The sequence below is a fragment of the Cololabis saira genome, chromosome 12, assembly GCF_033807715.1.
Source record: "Cololabis saira isolate AMF1-May2022 chromosome 12, fColSai1.1, whole genome shotgun sequence".
NCBI lineage: Eukaryota > Metazoa > Chordata > Actinopteri > Beloniformes > Belonidae > Cololabis > Cololabis saira.
The window spans coordinates 23,026,494-23,041,810 of NC_084598.1; the positions used below are offsets into that span (position 1 = coordinate 23,026,494).

Below are 15,317 nucleotides of genomic sequence, written 5' to 3' on the forward strand. Positions count from 1 at the left end.
TTCACATTATCAAAATGCATATATAACCAGTTCTGTGGGAAATGTAGAAAGAAAAAAATAACTCTGGATACAATTGTAGGTCTTTTAGCATCTGAATGGGTCACACATCGCCTATTAGGCCTATCAGGCAAAGCAGCTTATAGAAAACAGAGATGAACATTTATCACCCATGAGAACAAGGAAGGTGGGAACATGGTTGCCCAATGTGGCAACTCCACAGAAAGAAGACTGCTTTCCCAAGGCTGTCTTTTGTACACACACTGCACGCACTTTCACATAACTCATCTGGCAAACAGGAAGGAATCCCAGACGGGGTTGGATGAGTGTTGACCCAAAACAGCTCCAACCCCATTATGAAGTGACAAATGATCCACAAACAAGTCGAAGAGGCTTTGGAGCATAGAATGAGAAAGAGAGCTGGAAACGATTAGAGTCCCAGTTTTGCACAAGGGACCAAAATCTATGAGACAGTAGAGAACAGGTTAAACATGTAGGACACAGAGTTACCTTTTTTTAGAAAAATGGAGGGTTGAGGGAGTTATTGAATTGAAATAGCTGTCTGAGAGGTGAGGAAAGACAGGGAAATGACGCATGCCCCATTGTTGACCACAGGGATCTTAGTGCTGACATGGAGACTACAGCTGTGCTTCCTCTGGCTGGCACTGACGGGGTCTTACAAAACTCTGTTGCCGCCCACCCCTTTTCACTACAACAGTGTGACTTACAGTATACTGTATGTTTCTGCACAATGTGAGTAGTCCTGGATGTCAGAAAATACCTAAGAATTGTTTGTGTCTGTTGTTAAACAAATACAGATGCATGTTGTGGTTGATCTTCAGTTCCAATGTCTTGGTCTTTATTGTCTCTATGGGTGGGAGAGCGTTGGGGGCAGAAGTGCACATGGATGACAGAATAGGGAAACAACAAATGCACACATACAAATAGAAGTGTGTTCAGACACACACAGACACACGGATACACTTGCTTGTCACATCTGTGTTTGTGTGAAGGCCAAAAAGCAGCCAGAATAATTCCCAACAGTGAACCTCCAGGAGCAAATGCATTCATTTAATCTGAGAACAATAACAGTACAATCCATACCAGTGAGGTTTAACGCCTCATATTAAGTCTATTGTGATTTACAAAAATCATTTAAACAACACAACTTTCCAAAACAGGATAATTTGTAAACATAATTTTATTTCAAAAGTACACAAACAGGACAAACGTCGTTCCATAAGGCAAAGCTTAAATATTAACAACCACTCACATGAGAGGACTCAAAATCTCATAGTCACAGTTTATGGGTACCACTTGCAAATTATAAACTAAGTGTTTTTTTTGTTTGTTTGTTTTTTCTCTCTCATATAGTATATGCTGTACATTAGAACCTATTTTTCATCATCATGAAAAAAAAGATAATTAGACAAAGATTTCATGACAATCCCAGCTAAATTCTCTCCAATAGGATGTTTTAGTCTTCAGAATCAACATTGTCCATGAAAAGTCAGAGTGGACCTGGGGAAGGTGCTCCTTTCACACTCTAGCCGGGGGTTTTGTGACGCTAATGCCCAGTTCCAAGCCCCACTACAGACCAGAGCCCTTGTTTGCAACCTGACAGGACTGATCGTTGTGGGGTTAGTGTCATCGGGTGTTACCACAACACCCAGTTGTGCAGTTTTAAGCTACTAAGTGCATTCTTCACAGTGTATGTTTTCTAAATTTTATTCTTCCCCAAGACCTCCTTGCTGCTCATGGTATTGCTAAAACACCTTAATGATCACTACTTAATAGCCATTACCACTCCTTTCCAAATATGGAGATACCTCCAGGCTAGGGACTTTGTAGATGGTGAGTTGGAATTGGGCATGGTTTCATATGGGGCAAAAGTGTTATTTTCTGTGGCACTGTTGCAATTCTTTTGTGTGCCGAGCCAAGCCAATCCAAATCGAGCTCCGGATGGAGAGGCGTGGCCAGTTCTGGTCACCTAGGTAATAACGCCACGAGTATGCAGAGCAGTGTTGCCAAAAGAGATGGGGCGAGACTGACAGCTCCTCCGCACTCCATTGAGTTCTCCTAGAGACAAGGTGGCGGGGGGGGGGGGGGGGGTCGAAAGGCAGGGAACATTTACATAAAAAAATGTATCATGATCGTGGCAGGAGTGTGTTTGTGTGTGCGGCATTTGTGTTTGATGTTTTGGTAATCGTGTCTGTGGTGCAAATACCTCCGGATGAAAAGGGTGGCAGGTGTCTGGACGCCTCCTGTCCTTTTGCATCTTCAGTCTGTCGCACTTGAGAGATTCGTTATGTGCATGACGTTAAGGCAATGACCCCAAAAGGTGTTTCGCTGCTCATGTACAGTGTATTTCTTGTTTATAACAGAAAGGTATGGATGAGGACGACACATCTGCATTCTTTTCCTTTGCACAATGCCCCGTCCCCCACCCCAACCTGAAAACATCCCACTGAAACTGAATGGCGCTAAATACATCATTTATGGTGTTTGCTTGAAAAAAGGTATACAATAAAACTATTACAGCTACTTGATGTCCAATTCATATAACCTGTCAGGTACACAGTTACAGTATGTAAAGTTATTACTAAACCATGATCTACAGCGTTCAGTAACTGGGATGGAGGAATTTTCCAGTGAATCTGCTTCTGTTAGTGAGTGAACGGGGCTAGTCAGAGGTGTCACATCTCGACATCTGTAATTACATCATAGAATCTCCAAGTAATGTATTTCTGACAAGGTCCGCTCAGTGAAGAACCTTTCAATGTCAGAACTGATTACTTTTTAACTTACCTAAAACGAAGCGATTTCCACAAACATGTAGATAATGACTGGCTAGATCCCACAGTAGCACATTTCCATCCTCTCTGTGAATCTGAACAACACATCTCTGCTTTACAGTCCTTCTCTCTTTGAGGAAATAAACAGAAAGGCATACCAAGATTTTTTTTTTTGAGCAAATGCAGGCTGAAAGTAGAATCCAGCATGTTATGTGGTTACAAACCAAAATCCTTTGGTCTGAGGCATTTTTGAGTTGGCTTTGTCAGCTGTTGATCATGATTCATGAATGTGTGCCATTCAACCTCACTCACAAAGCAGTTTGAGACAGAAGGGAGTGTCTGTTCACCAGATTTGGATTTTGTCCCCTACCACAATGTCATTTCTTTCATTCTAAGGAGAGAAAACAAGCTTCTGAAAACGTCCCCACGCATGAACGTGTTTTGCATCAGCTCTGGAAATCATGAGGTGGAAGAAAATTGAACATATAAGGTAAGCGTGGGAGAAGGGATGGCTACAGCATGATATCCATGTAACACAATCAAGCGTGCTTTAACCATCCCTTCAGTCATTCCTTTATTAAGAAGTTCATTTTCAATATGACTCTTGTCAGTAAGCCAAGGCTGGACACTCCTTTTATGTTTCTGTCATGTTTGACTCTCATGCTTTGATTTACAACAACCCACTGGTATTTTTTATTTCATCTGTGACATGCATGCCCCCCCCTCCCCCCACCCCCCACGCCACCCATCTCCTGCATGTGGCCGCAAAAGGATATACATGATTTCGATTGGGTCCATGGTGATTGGCTCAAACATGCCGCAGCTACACTTGTTGTCCACCACCACCATGAACAGATTGCTGCTGGGGATCTGCTGGATCACAAAAGACCTGCCAATCACAGCACAGACAGCCAGAAAAAACAAAAGCATGAGGAAGCAAGTAGGGAGAGGATGCAGCGGAAAGTGACACTGGCAAGTAATCAAGGTGTAACTTCAATTTCCATGTGGTTCATGCAATTTGTGCTCACATTCTCCTCTGAAAGAGGGGGTATGCACTGAAGAGATGCCACAGGAAGCACGTCAGCGGGATGAAATATCAACATCACCGGCTGTCAATGAGCGCACAGACGCAGACAGACTCGTACAGACAGACAGGTATACAAAGTATTCTGTCCAAGGCGAGCCCCAATGAAGTGTTGCTGAATATAAAACAGTCCATCTAGAGACAAATGCGAACCACGCTTCTATGCTCATAGCTTTCTATGGAAGTATTTTCGCTGGCCTGAGAGATTGGACCTTGCCTCAGCCTCCTGTCCCGTGATTTATGTCCATGGTTAAGCTTTATGGAGTAGAGACCTTGTAAAGATGGTCTTTTATATCTACCACAGTTTCTTTCTTGATATGTTACTTCTACCATCCCCTTTCTTCTGCTGCAGCTGGGAGATTTATCAGATTTACTGAAACACTTAACGATATGTATGAAAACAGGCACATGTAACGTAGTGATGCAAAAAAAGCTCAATGAAAAGATACTGAAACTTCTCAGATGACAAATTAAGCCTGACCTATAACCTAGAATATGTCTATATTCGCTCATTTAATACTATAACAAATTTAACCTGAATCATAACAGTGTCTTGTCTTTGTCTGAGCGGCACCAACCCTCTCCAGTAGACCTATTTCACCACAATAAACTAAACCCCAACCAAACCACTCCAGCATGTAGGCCGAGCCGGTTCCAAGCAGGGTGAAATTTGGATCCGCTGAGGTTTTGATAATCTCTGTTCACTGCTGCACAATGCCAGGCCAGTCCGGCCCTGCCCGCTGATAGAAAGCAGAGCAGGCGTTCCTGTGGAAAAGACCTAAACACATTCTGACAGCGCAGCTGCTGGCCTTGAACGTACCCAGAACTGGGAAAGGGAGCACTGCACCGCACATACAAACGCACACATACCCGGTAGACACATGGAAAAAAGAAAAGAAAAGTACAACATGCAGCAAAATACATCAGTGCAGTCACTCTTGTGCAAACACAGATAGTGCAGATGATTTGTTTTTGACATGTCATTGCACTGTGGTCTCTCAGGTCTCTAGGTTTTGACCAGCAGGGGATCCATTCATCATGTCATTCTCGAGCTAAAAAAAAAATATATATCAAAGACAGACTGAGACTTGGGTCACATGGACGCCCACATGAATACAGAGAGAAGGAAAAAGTAAAAAATAAAGACAGAGAGAAAGAAAGAACGTCCAATTAATGTGAAATGTAAAAATTTAAGGTTGTGAAGGAAATAGAGGAACGCTCTGAGATGTAGCCATGCTCGAAGTTGCACTGACAAATCTCTCTCCTCAAAGTTCTTACAAAACACGTTACACATCTGCAGCTTAGCCAGAGGAAAATCAATACTGTTTATCAGCACTCTTTGACCGTGGTGGAAATGTCTTATTCTTCAGTGCCAACTTCACGATGCTCAGCGAGGGGAGCTGGAGCTATCACAACAGGGCACAAAAGTAATGTATAACTCCCAGGAATGCAGAGTGATAACAACATGTCCTGGCTTAGAGGTTCTGAAAATTAAAAGTACAAAAAAAATATATAAATAAAGAGTAGATAATTTGAATGAACAGGTATGGAAAATAAAATAAAAAACAATGTTTTTACTGGAACATTACTCTTAAGATGCAAATCTACATCATTTTATGTGCTTAAAATACCTTTTACTCGTATCTCTTGGGGAACTACAACAAAATATGCCTGAAAACACAGTATGTGAATAAAAACATGCATGTCCCCATAATTGTTTCTTAAGAATCTGTAAAACATGAAGTCATGCATTCATGAGAACGTGACCGGCATGAGCGGGACAACTTATGTTGAGGTGAGGAAAACGCAGCCAGCAGCATTGTCTCTAATTGTGCATGTGAAGATGTTCTTCTCACTGGAGAGGCACATTTTTTTCTGAATCTGCCGATGCAGCACAGAAATTGGAAAAGCAGCAGTGGAGGCCCAATCATACTGTTGGGGCACTTAAGCTATTAAAGAATCCACTACCTCTTGATGTTTCTGGTGCTTTGTCACATCAATCAGGAAGTAATGGATATGTGCAAATAACGACGCACACATGCACACATAAGAGTCAAAATACAGTTAAGAGAGGTTTAACAGGCAAGAGCTTAGGGGTTTATTTCCTAGAGCATAAAGCATACACACGTGTCTCAATGAATATATGAGAGAAAGGCCTCAGTGAGCCGGTAACTTAAAACAGATGTTTATCACCAATATCCTCCATTGCAAATATGAGCCATAAACTTTCAAATAAATGAAATAAAAAGCACATTTTACTTGGTCCGATTCATTGTCTTTAAGAAAACAAAAAAAAACGGAAGACAACATGTCTTTCAGATCGCATAAGCTTTCCTGCTAATTCCACATTCCACGTCTGGTGTCATCATTGGAGAAACATGCCTCTGTCATATGTGTGTTTGTGTGTGTGTGTTTGGGTTTGACTGCATCCCTAACCGCATTTCAGACCTGGCACCCAGGGCAGCGGTTACCCCGCTGACCTTGTGAGGCTATACCGGCAGCAGACACACAAGGAAAACACACACAAACACAGATTTCAGAGTTCCCTCACAGCTCCACAGCTGGGAGCAATGAAGGGCCCATTGGAGGGATCCAGAGAACACCCCACAATTGCCTGACAGAAAATCCCAAATTGTTAATGGGGACCACACTCATTTTCCCATTTTTTAAAGGAAGCCTTTTTTTTCACCTCTCTCCCTCATCTCTAAATGCCTCGTATTTCAAACTGCCAGAGGACATAGTTGTTATCTGAACGCGTCTGATTCTGTGTCTTTGATGGATTTAAGAAAAATAACCTCAATGTGTTTCTGATCATCATTAGGAATAAGGAAAATTAATTTCCTATTATATTCTTTCACAACACACAGCTAAAAAACAACAAAGATTTTTATTTAGGCGACAGGTTATTAAATGATCTTAGATGCAACTCTCTGATTGATGTTCACGTGCGTGTTGGTGTGTCTCGTACTTGATGCAGCCATCACAATCGATGTTGCCCATGTTCTCTTTGATGGTCCTCTCTGAGATGAAGGCTGGGTATTCTGTGTCACATGGGAGCTGCATACTCCGACCTATCCTCTGAGCTGAAAGGGAAAGGAAAGAACAACAGATGAGGGAAAGAGAGGATAAGGAGAGACGGAAGGAGAAAGAGCAAAGTCACGTGAAGGAAAGAGGTGGCAAAATACTGAATCAAACTTAATAAAACAGTTACATCCCTTTAAGAGTCAAATTATATTAAATAGTCAAACTGGAGAAGCCATGAAAATGTATAAGCATGAAGGAAAACTATGTTTCTAAAGCAGAAGCGCCTCTTGTCCTGCTAGAAATACAGTATTTCAGTGGAAATTCAGGCCAGCCGTTTTCAGAACATTGCTTGAACGCTCCTGCCACCCAGAGGTTTGGAACAACGCTACAATATATTTTTCAAGTGGCGTGCATGTAATGCAGTCACATATTCAGTACAAGCAGGCATTTATAATGCTCAGCTTTATCACAGCACTCTTCTCATTTTTCCCACACAGATTTTTGAAGATGGTGGATTGAATGTGATTGGAACGGAGTGGTTTAATTACAGCGAGTCAGCAGCGCAGCACTGTTGTGTGTGTGTGTGGGTGTGTGTATATGTGTGTGTGTGTGTGCGTGTACACACTGCATATAAAATACAGACATGTATAAACGTCTGGGATTAGTTCAGCCTGAGAAACTGTGTAGATTGGGTTACGGACTGCTAAGTTGGGGTCTTTCAGCTGTGTGTCACACGCTTGTGTCTCTGTTGTAAAAAGATACAGAAAGTGCTGCTAAGACCTGAGGCTAGCCAGCTGTGAAATTGTCTCGACTACTTGGCGAGCAGCAATGCCCAGCTTCACTTCATTCAGGATTAAAGTGTGCAAGGAAAGCATTTTATAGACTTTCATTTTGTGGTTCGTTCTTCCTCCCTTTCTCACATTTACAAAATATTTTATTAGTTTTGGCTACAATTAATACTACAATGTGATGCAGCTTAGTAAGGCTTTCTTTCCAGACAGGGAAATAGCATTCAACACTCCATAAAGAATGAAGAAACACAACATTCATGGCCTGGCAGTAATAATCTGAGAATGTGCATGTATTCATGGAAGACAGAGGGAGGGAAGACAGAAAGACAGAGATGCATAAAACTGGGATAAAGGAGAAAAGCAATAGACTGAGTGAGAAAAAGATTAATAGGCCCCTTTACTCTTGTTACAAAAGAGATATTGCCTAAAACCATGATCAATATGACACACGTCTTGCCAGATCATTAAATCATCAGGTGCAACTCTGATCTGAACGCAATATAAAATTGCACGCATGCACGCACGCACTTTCAAACATGCATAAAACCTCTGTTACGCCGAGATCAACAGATGTAACCTTTGGCTGCTTTATTTTTCTGTACTTTGGGACTGATTTTATTTATTTTTTCCTCCAACATCGTCCATATTCTTTTCCGACATAAAAGAAACAAGAGGAAAAGGAGGTGAGATGGCAATGTTGGCAAAGATGCAGCCTACATGCAACACGTTTAGCTCAGTTTGAATTTGAACAGTTTGTATTAAATATATCTTCAAAAATATTAATTCTTATCAATATAACTGGCCAAAATGCAAGGTTTCCATTGAATTTACGGATAATGTTCGATTTAAATCTTTAAATAAAACACCTTATACCTGACACCAACACACCAAATACCTTCCATTTAACAGCCATCAATACATTTGTATCAAATTCAGTAAAAAAAAATAAATTAATGTTTAGAAATGTTAAAGTAAAAAAAACAAAAAACTATTGAGATTGATATTATTTAAAAATATTTGCAGGAATTTGCAACAAGTTCAATACTTGAAATCAAGCGTTATGTATCATTGGTCAATCTTTCCATATATAGTTTTCATTAATAATTTGTGTCGCTATTCGTGTAGATCTTCTCTTATCTACTCAGATTTACAAAACAAAATATATATCAAACAAAATTGTGCATAACTGATGATTACAACAGTAGGAAGACAGTGCTTCCATGCATGACCTCTCTTACCTTTAGCAGTGACGTCCGAGTTCCACCAGCTGTATAAGTTGAATTCGACCAGGAATCTAAATATGGAGGCAACGTCAGCCATGACAGTGTAACAGCACACACTTGAATATTTTCCCATTATAGGCTGTTCATTATATCTGCATAACTTTCTGCAGTATTATATGGTATTAAAACTGTTTAATCTGCACATGATGCCTAAAACCATTTCTAAAAGCAACAATATAGATTCTAGTCAATGCAAGATATTCAAAAGAAATATGGATACTAAATACTCTTGGATATTGCAATGTCAAGATCAGAATTCGCACTGTCAGTGCTCGGGCCCTAATAATCAACGCTCATCCGGACAATCCAATTAATATTGCATGATCTGCCGCAGCTCACTATTACCACACCAAGTTTACACAGATGAAAATGTTTCCATAAATTACTTCATGATGCATTAATGCTGAGGTTGTGTGCATTTTAACCTTTAACTGACTCAACATCTCATTCAAATGTACTTGAAAATTCAGAAATTTAAATGGAACCATGTTATACTTGTTAGGCAATGGTTGTTTATAACAAAAGAAAAGACTGAGCTATGGCATATTTAACACTGTTGTTCATCGCTGGGTAGTGATCAAAGTCTCGATAGCGTGGTTTATTGATTGGCTTATTGATTGCATGCAATTTTTGTAACATGACAAACACAGGATATAATTATGATTACATGTCATTATTTTATCAGATATACGCAAACTTCCTAGTTTTCCTTTTCTTGACCAGGAGCAGGGCCAGTTTTGTTCTGATTTCGAGCAGCAACATGTTATGCTGCATTGTGGAATAAACTCCCAAGTGAACTGATCAAAAAAAGTGTATTTGGCTAAACTCTGAGCCCCAAACAGATTGCATGCCCCCCCCCCCCAAAAAAAATGCTTTGCTCTCACACAGTCATAAAACAAAGTACAGACATTGCATAGAGCATTACTGCAATATAATTATAAAGCTGAGACATAATTAAGCATTACAGTACGTAATTCAACCAAATGAATTCCCCTTCGTGGATACAGAAAGTATTTTTCAACTTAATTGAAATTTTATACATTACTCAATACATAGCTGTATTAATATTGATTCTACATAATCAATCATAATCAATTTATCGTATATCATATAACCGACCCTGATCTGGGTGGTTAGGGGGAGGGGCGGGGGTGTGTGTTTGTGCTGTGTGGGTATTAATGGGAGGATGTGTCTGAAAATGAACAGATGTGTGTTTTTATCCATGTTTGATTTGTTCTATGTTAAATGTTGAATTTATTATGTAAAGCCATTTGTGTTACTATTGTATGAAAAGTGCTATATAAATAAAATTTGATTTGATTTGATTTGTAGCTGCACCTGCATTGTCCCATTTTGGTTCCCAAGGAAAGTCAGGAGTACACACAGGACAGATGAAGCGCAGAGCCACATAAAAAAACAACACACCCCATATTCACTCCTATGAGCGATTCGGGATCGTTAATTATCCTGACTGAGGTTATTGAACTGGTTAAGTAACATTTATCTAATTAATACTATTACTGATTAATATATTTATGACCTATTGACAATTTTATAGAAAATTATTACAAAAAGATTCGTCGCAGTTCCTTGATTGACCTCTGGGAGCTGGGTGACAAAGTGAGTCAATGTCCACTTACTCCCATGTTCAACAGTCCAACTTCATATTTACAGCCTGGTCCAAAAAAAAAACATTTTGGTCCCAATCATTTAAATTTCAGACCCATGACAACTCTGAGTACAATGCAAGGAGAGTTTATAGATAGCAATACATTTATTTCTAATATAATTAATTTGCAGTCGAATCAACCAATCCCTAGCCGTTATCACTTCCTCATCTGTAACCATCATGCAACCACGGTTAGCGATGTGCTTGTCATTTTTTCTTTCCCCGTCAAGTCAACCTGTTAAATAGTATATTCTGCTGTAAACGTCTGACGGCAGCTCAGCAGGTATTTCGGGAAGATTTAGCTGGAGGACTAAAGCTAACTTTGATTGACATGCGGTAAGTGTCTTGGTAGCAAAACTTAGGTCTGCATTTGAACAAATCGCTGGGATTTTAAATAAATGTTCTTAGGAAAAAAGAGACCACAGTCATAATGCACACTACAAAAGGGGCCCTAAAATAACCATGCATAAAGAAATACTCACGAACCTCAATGAAGTGAAACTATATTCTAAATTGACCAAGACTATTAGAAATGAATAACATCCTTTAAAAAACAGCTTCAAGCTATTGATGCAAAAGGTGGCTCTGCTGGCCACTCAAACATGAGGTCTACTTAGCCTTTCACACACTGTTTCTCAGTTTTGGCTTCGTTTTTGTTCAATAAATAACACCCATTGTAATACATGTGCTGTTCATCCAAGGTCATATTTCCACAACTTTAGAACCTGTAAGACCAAATTATTTTTTATGTCCCATGTAGCACCACAGGAATGACAGGAGGTGTATTTTATATTGACTAACTCTGTGTGCAATGACCTGTTACCGTAGTAACAGACAGACATCGGACACTCTTAAATACGTAGAGCTCTTACATGACAAGTTCGGTCAGGATCCACTTCACAGCTGAGAAGAAAGCAAAGTAAGGCTGAAGGAGGGAAAAAAAAGAGAAAACATTGATCAAGAGTTTGTTGCACATGATCTAATATTATATTATAGTCCTGATGGTCGTCAAGGGGAATGAAAAAGTTTTGGCACTTACATCTAGCAGTGTGTGTCCACTATCACTACTCTCTGAAAAGACCCAACATAGAGCTTGGTAGTCATACAGAGTCACTCTGAGGGGATACATATGAAAAAGATGGGTAAGCCGAGGGACACAGAACACCAGAAATATACATTGAGAAGAGACTTTTCATAGCCATGTTTTGCGTGGACAACACAGTACAGATGGGGATACAAGCCTCCATTAACAGTTCTCTCTACTATTACATGCCTCACGGGCTTTTTGGACTGCAAAGTGGGAGCAGGTTACTGCCACTTTACCTGCAACTAATATATTGGAGGGATGTGAAAAGAATGGGGAAAGGAAAGCGAGTGAAAGCCGAGAGCTTGAGTGTGTGTGTGTGTGTGGATGATTTGGGGAATATTGGAGGAATATCAGAGGATTTAAGGGTTTAGTGGACCCTCGGGGTATAAGATCTAGGTCTGTCTGGGGAGGTATTGCAAGGGGTTCTGACTCTGACACACAGTGGACTCTCTTTCTTGTAACGTTTGGAAAGGTTCTGATATACCTGAGGAAAAAAAGAAAAAAAACAACAAACTTATGTGTGAATCTTTTTCAGGAGGTGTGAGTAATGTCTGAGTGGGCCCGGTGTATCCTCAGCCCTGGGCGATGTTTAAGCCTCACACGGCAGCAATAACGCAGAGCTTCACCACACCAACAGAAACCAATTACCGTTAAGCCCGGCCGCGTAATGGTGCTGAGAGCCAACTTAGACCAATGTAATATCAGTTTAAGAATATAAATGTGTGTTTGCATGGATATGCCATTTTACCCCGGTATGTGTATGAATACATATTTCTGTCTGTTGCGTGCTTTGATCTGTTGGCAATTAACAAGCAAATATCAAGTAATTTGTCTTTATATACAGGCTACATGCTGAGCAATAAATTCTGATATTTTATCTTAAATTTAACTTTGAAAACAAGACAACGCCTGTGCTTTGAAGGATACATTTGGCTCTGGGTTAAGACAGGTCATATTTAATTCATTAATGTTAAGATCTAAAGACTCTGTTACTAATCACACTAATCCTTCACCAACACCAACACGTACAATTAATTCATTATACATTTGCTTCAATCTCAGATAATCCACCGTCATCAAGCATCTAAGTTTCAGTGAAAGTACTTGAAGACCTCTTTGTCTTCATGAATTGGTCTGTAAACTATTTCCCATGTGCTTTTGAGGTTAATTACTGTGATGTACAGCCATAGTGTTTTTGCTAGAGCAACGATTTGTCACGCCTGATTGTTATATAGGAAGACAGTATGACAGATCTCCTCACCGGTGTCCTGAAGGCATAAGTGAATGCTGGGTACAGCCCTGTCATGTATTTGGAAATTTGCTTGCCAGCTTTTAATTTACACTTATCTGTACAACCCCGTTAAGATTTCACAAATGTAACAAAAATCTCTTTTCTGCATTTTTCACTAACAAATAATTGCAGAGTTTCATCTCTGGAAGCTGCTGGTGTTTTTATCAGAAGACAGAGCTTTACAACAAGTACAATATGTATGTCTACATGCATGTATGACATGTATGACTTCAAGTTCTCACAAATTCCTTTTATTTCAAGCAAAGATTTGTTGTAATGGTGAAGTCCTCGGAGAAAGGGGTCAGAGTTCAGCGCTCAGTGGCTCAACATGATTGGCCAAGTTATTAGCCGTCAGCACGAGGGGAGACGTGTTCTCATTCTGTGGTCTACCCATTACCGTACACGCGTATTTATACACATATACCCACGCATGTACACTTGAGCTCATCTAATTACACACTCGCACACACATTCAGCTCAACATCCTTACCTTTTGAAAGAGCCCATCTGCAGAAGCTTAGTCATGACTGCTCCCTCTGCTTCACCAAAAAATTTTCCTGTCTAAGGAATAAAAAAGTAGATGTTGTAGGTAGAGACTATGCTGGGTACAGTATTTCTGGGATCATCCATTAAAGATCCTATATGTTTATTATTCTACTGACAATTTCACATAGCTTCTTACCATGCAAGTATTTAAGAAATGACCTAACTAAACCACAGGCTTTATTAAATGGGGTTGTTTAACCAGTTAGAGAGCAAATTACTAATACATCAATGCTTCCTTTAGGGAACTTAACCAGCGATGGGACTCGGGTCAAATTAGAGGTGAAGTTTTTGTTTGATCTGGATTGGGATCCAAGAATCTTTCATTCAGCGTTGGCATTGGTGCGTACTCTCAACGTTTACATGTTTTAGATGGCACAATCTATTGTCTATCAGATCGCCTCTGAACACAACACGTCCTGAAACTACACCCTGTGGCAGATCCTCCAACCCGCAAGAAAAGACCTGTTGCTGACCCCGCTAAATATTCTATCCAGATCTTTGATCGACAACATTCATGTCGCCATATCAGTCAATAACCTTTTCACTAAATGACAAAACATATGAGATGATGGAGCTCAACAGGTGGACACTAACTGCTCCATCCTTTTCAATTATTAAATTTGGCAACAAGTGGGAACTGCGTGAAAAGAACACGGGGTGGAGGAAAGGGCAGTGACAGCTGGCGGACCGGCTTCTGGATGAGCCAGATCTGGAGTGACAGCATGGCTGATGACAGCTAAACAGAGGGTGTATGCTAGGGCAGCACCATGTCTTACTGAAAACAGTCTAAATGACAATAGTGGGTATGAGACTCGAACAAAACATTCACTGGAAGATCGAAACATGTATTCTACTTTTTTCCTTAAGGGAAGACATCAGCAGAATTCCCACACTAATGCCCTCTTAAAACACTTTTCTTATATAAGGTCTTATGTTTGTGTGTGTATTTCCATGAGCATCCATGTCTCACCAGCGTATAGTCCTCTGCTACCAGAATGAAGCCATTGTTGTCAATGAGATAGCAGTTAATATTCTGTGAAACAGAGAAAACAGCGTTAAGGCAGCTGTAAGGTCAAATGTGACAGAATCATGAAAAGGCAGACTGACACACTGACATACAACTGACCTCGTCGTCACAGCTTATGGAGCATTTTCCATCTAATGCTGCACACTGGGATGCAAAGAGAAACGGATATGTGCATTTGAAGTGGGCAAATATTTAAGCTGTTTAGATGAGCACATAAATCCTCTCTGTCAGCTGAAAGCCTGTTATAACTCACTAACAACCTTTATTGTTCAAATGTCAGTTTAGCGAACCGTAGCAGATTATGACCTCACAATCCGATAATCTGGAATTCAGACAAACACATTCTTTATGAACCTTCAGCTGTCTCTTTTGCTAATGAGATCAAATTGATGGACAGAGTTATTTGAATGGGGAAAGAGAGAAAAAAGCTGCAGCGCTTTAGGTCACCCGGCAAAACACAGCGCAAGCTAACCAGCAGAGGGTGACATTCGTGTTCATGCGCAGCCACCACGATGAATTCAAAGGATTTTGTAAATACATTGCCCATTTATTTTTATGCTGAATGGCTTTTCTGTGGCGGCAGACAGCTGAGCCTCTGGAGCATGTGAGAGAGACGGCAGCAACTGCAGGTCGTGTCTGCAGCTGTGTGCTGGAGGGTGTCTCTGTTACAGTTGTGTGATATTTCATCAACCATGTTGTGCCGATCAATTGTCAGATAAAAGC

The 15,317-nt window shown here is 40.3% G+C and overlaps 1 protein-coding gene across 1 annotated transcript in view; it reads right to left on the reverse strand.

The window, feature by feature from the left end:
* Positions 1–865: 865 nt before the first annotated feature.
* The window catches only part of cacna2d3a (calcium channel, voltage-dependent, alpha 2/delta subunit 3a), a 185,340-nt gene continuing 170,888 nt past the window's right edge, over positions 866–15,317 (reverse strand). The window contains exons 28-37 of the mRNA XM_061736038.1: positions 14,694–14,738; positions 14,538–14,600; positions 13,512–13,582; positions 11,683–11,758; positions 11,516–11,568; positions 8,930–8,985; positions 6,845–6,959; positions 3,564–3,681; positions 2,225–2,302; positions 866–2,076 (exon numbers count right to left, since the gene is read on the reverse strand). Coding sequence (XP_061592022.1) covers positions 1,984–2,076; positions 2,225–2,302; positions 3,564–3,681; positions 6,845–6,959; positions 8,930–8,985; positions 11,516–11,568; positions 11,683–11,758; positions 13,512–13,582; positions 14,538–14,600; positions 14,694–14,738 — 768 coding nt within the window. The 3' untranslated portion in view covers positions 866–1,983. The remainder of the gene's footprint in view (positions 2,077–2,224; positions 2,303–3,563; positions 3,682–6,844; positions 6,960–8,929; positions 8,986–11,515; positions 11,569–11,682; positions 11,759–13,511; positions 13,583–14,537; positions 14,601–14,693; positions 14,739–15,317) is intronic.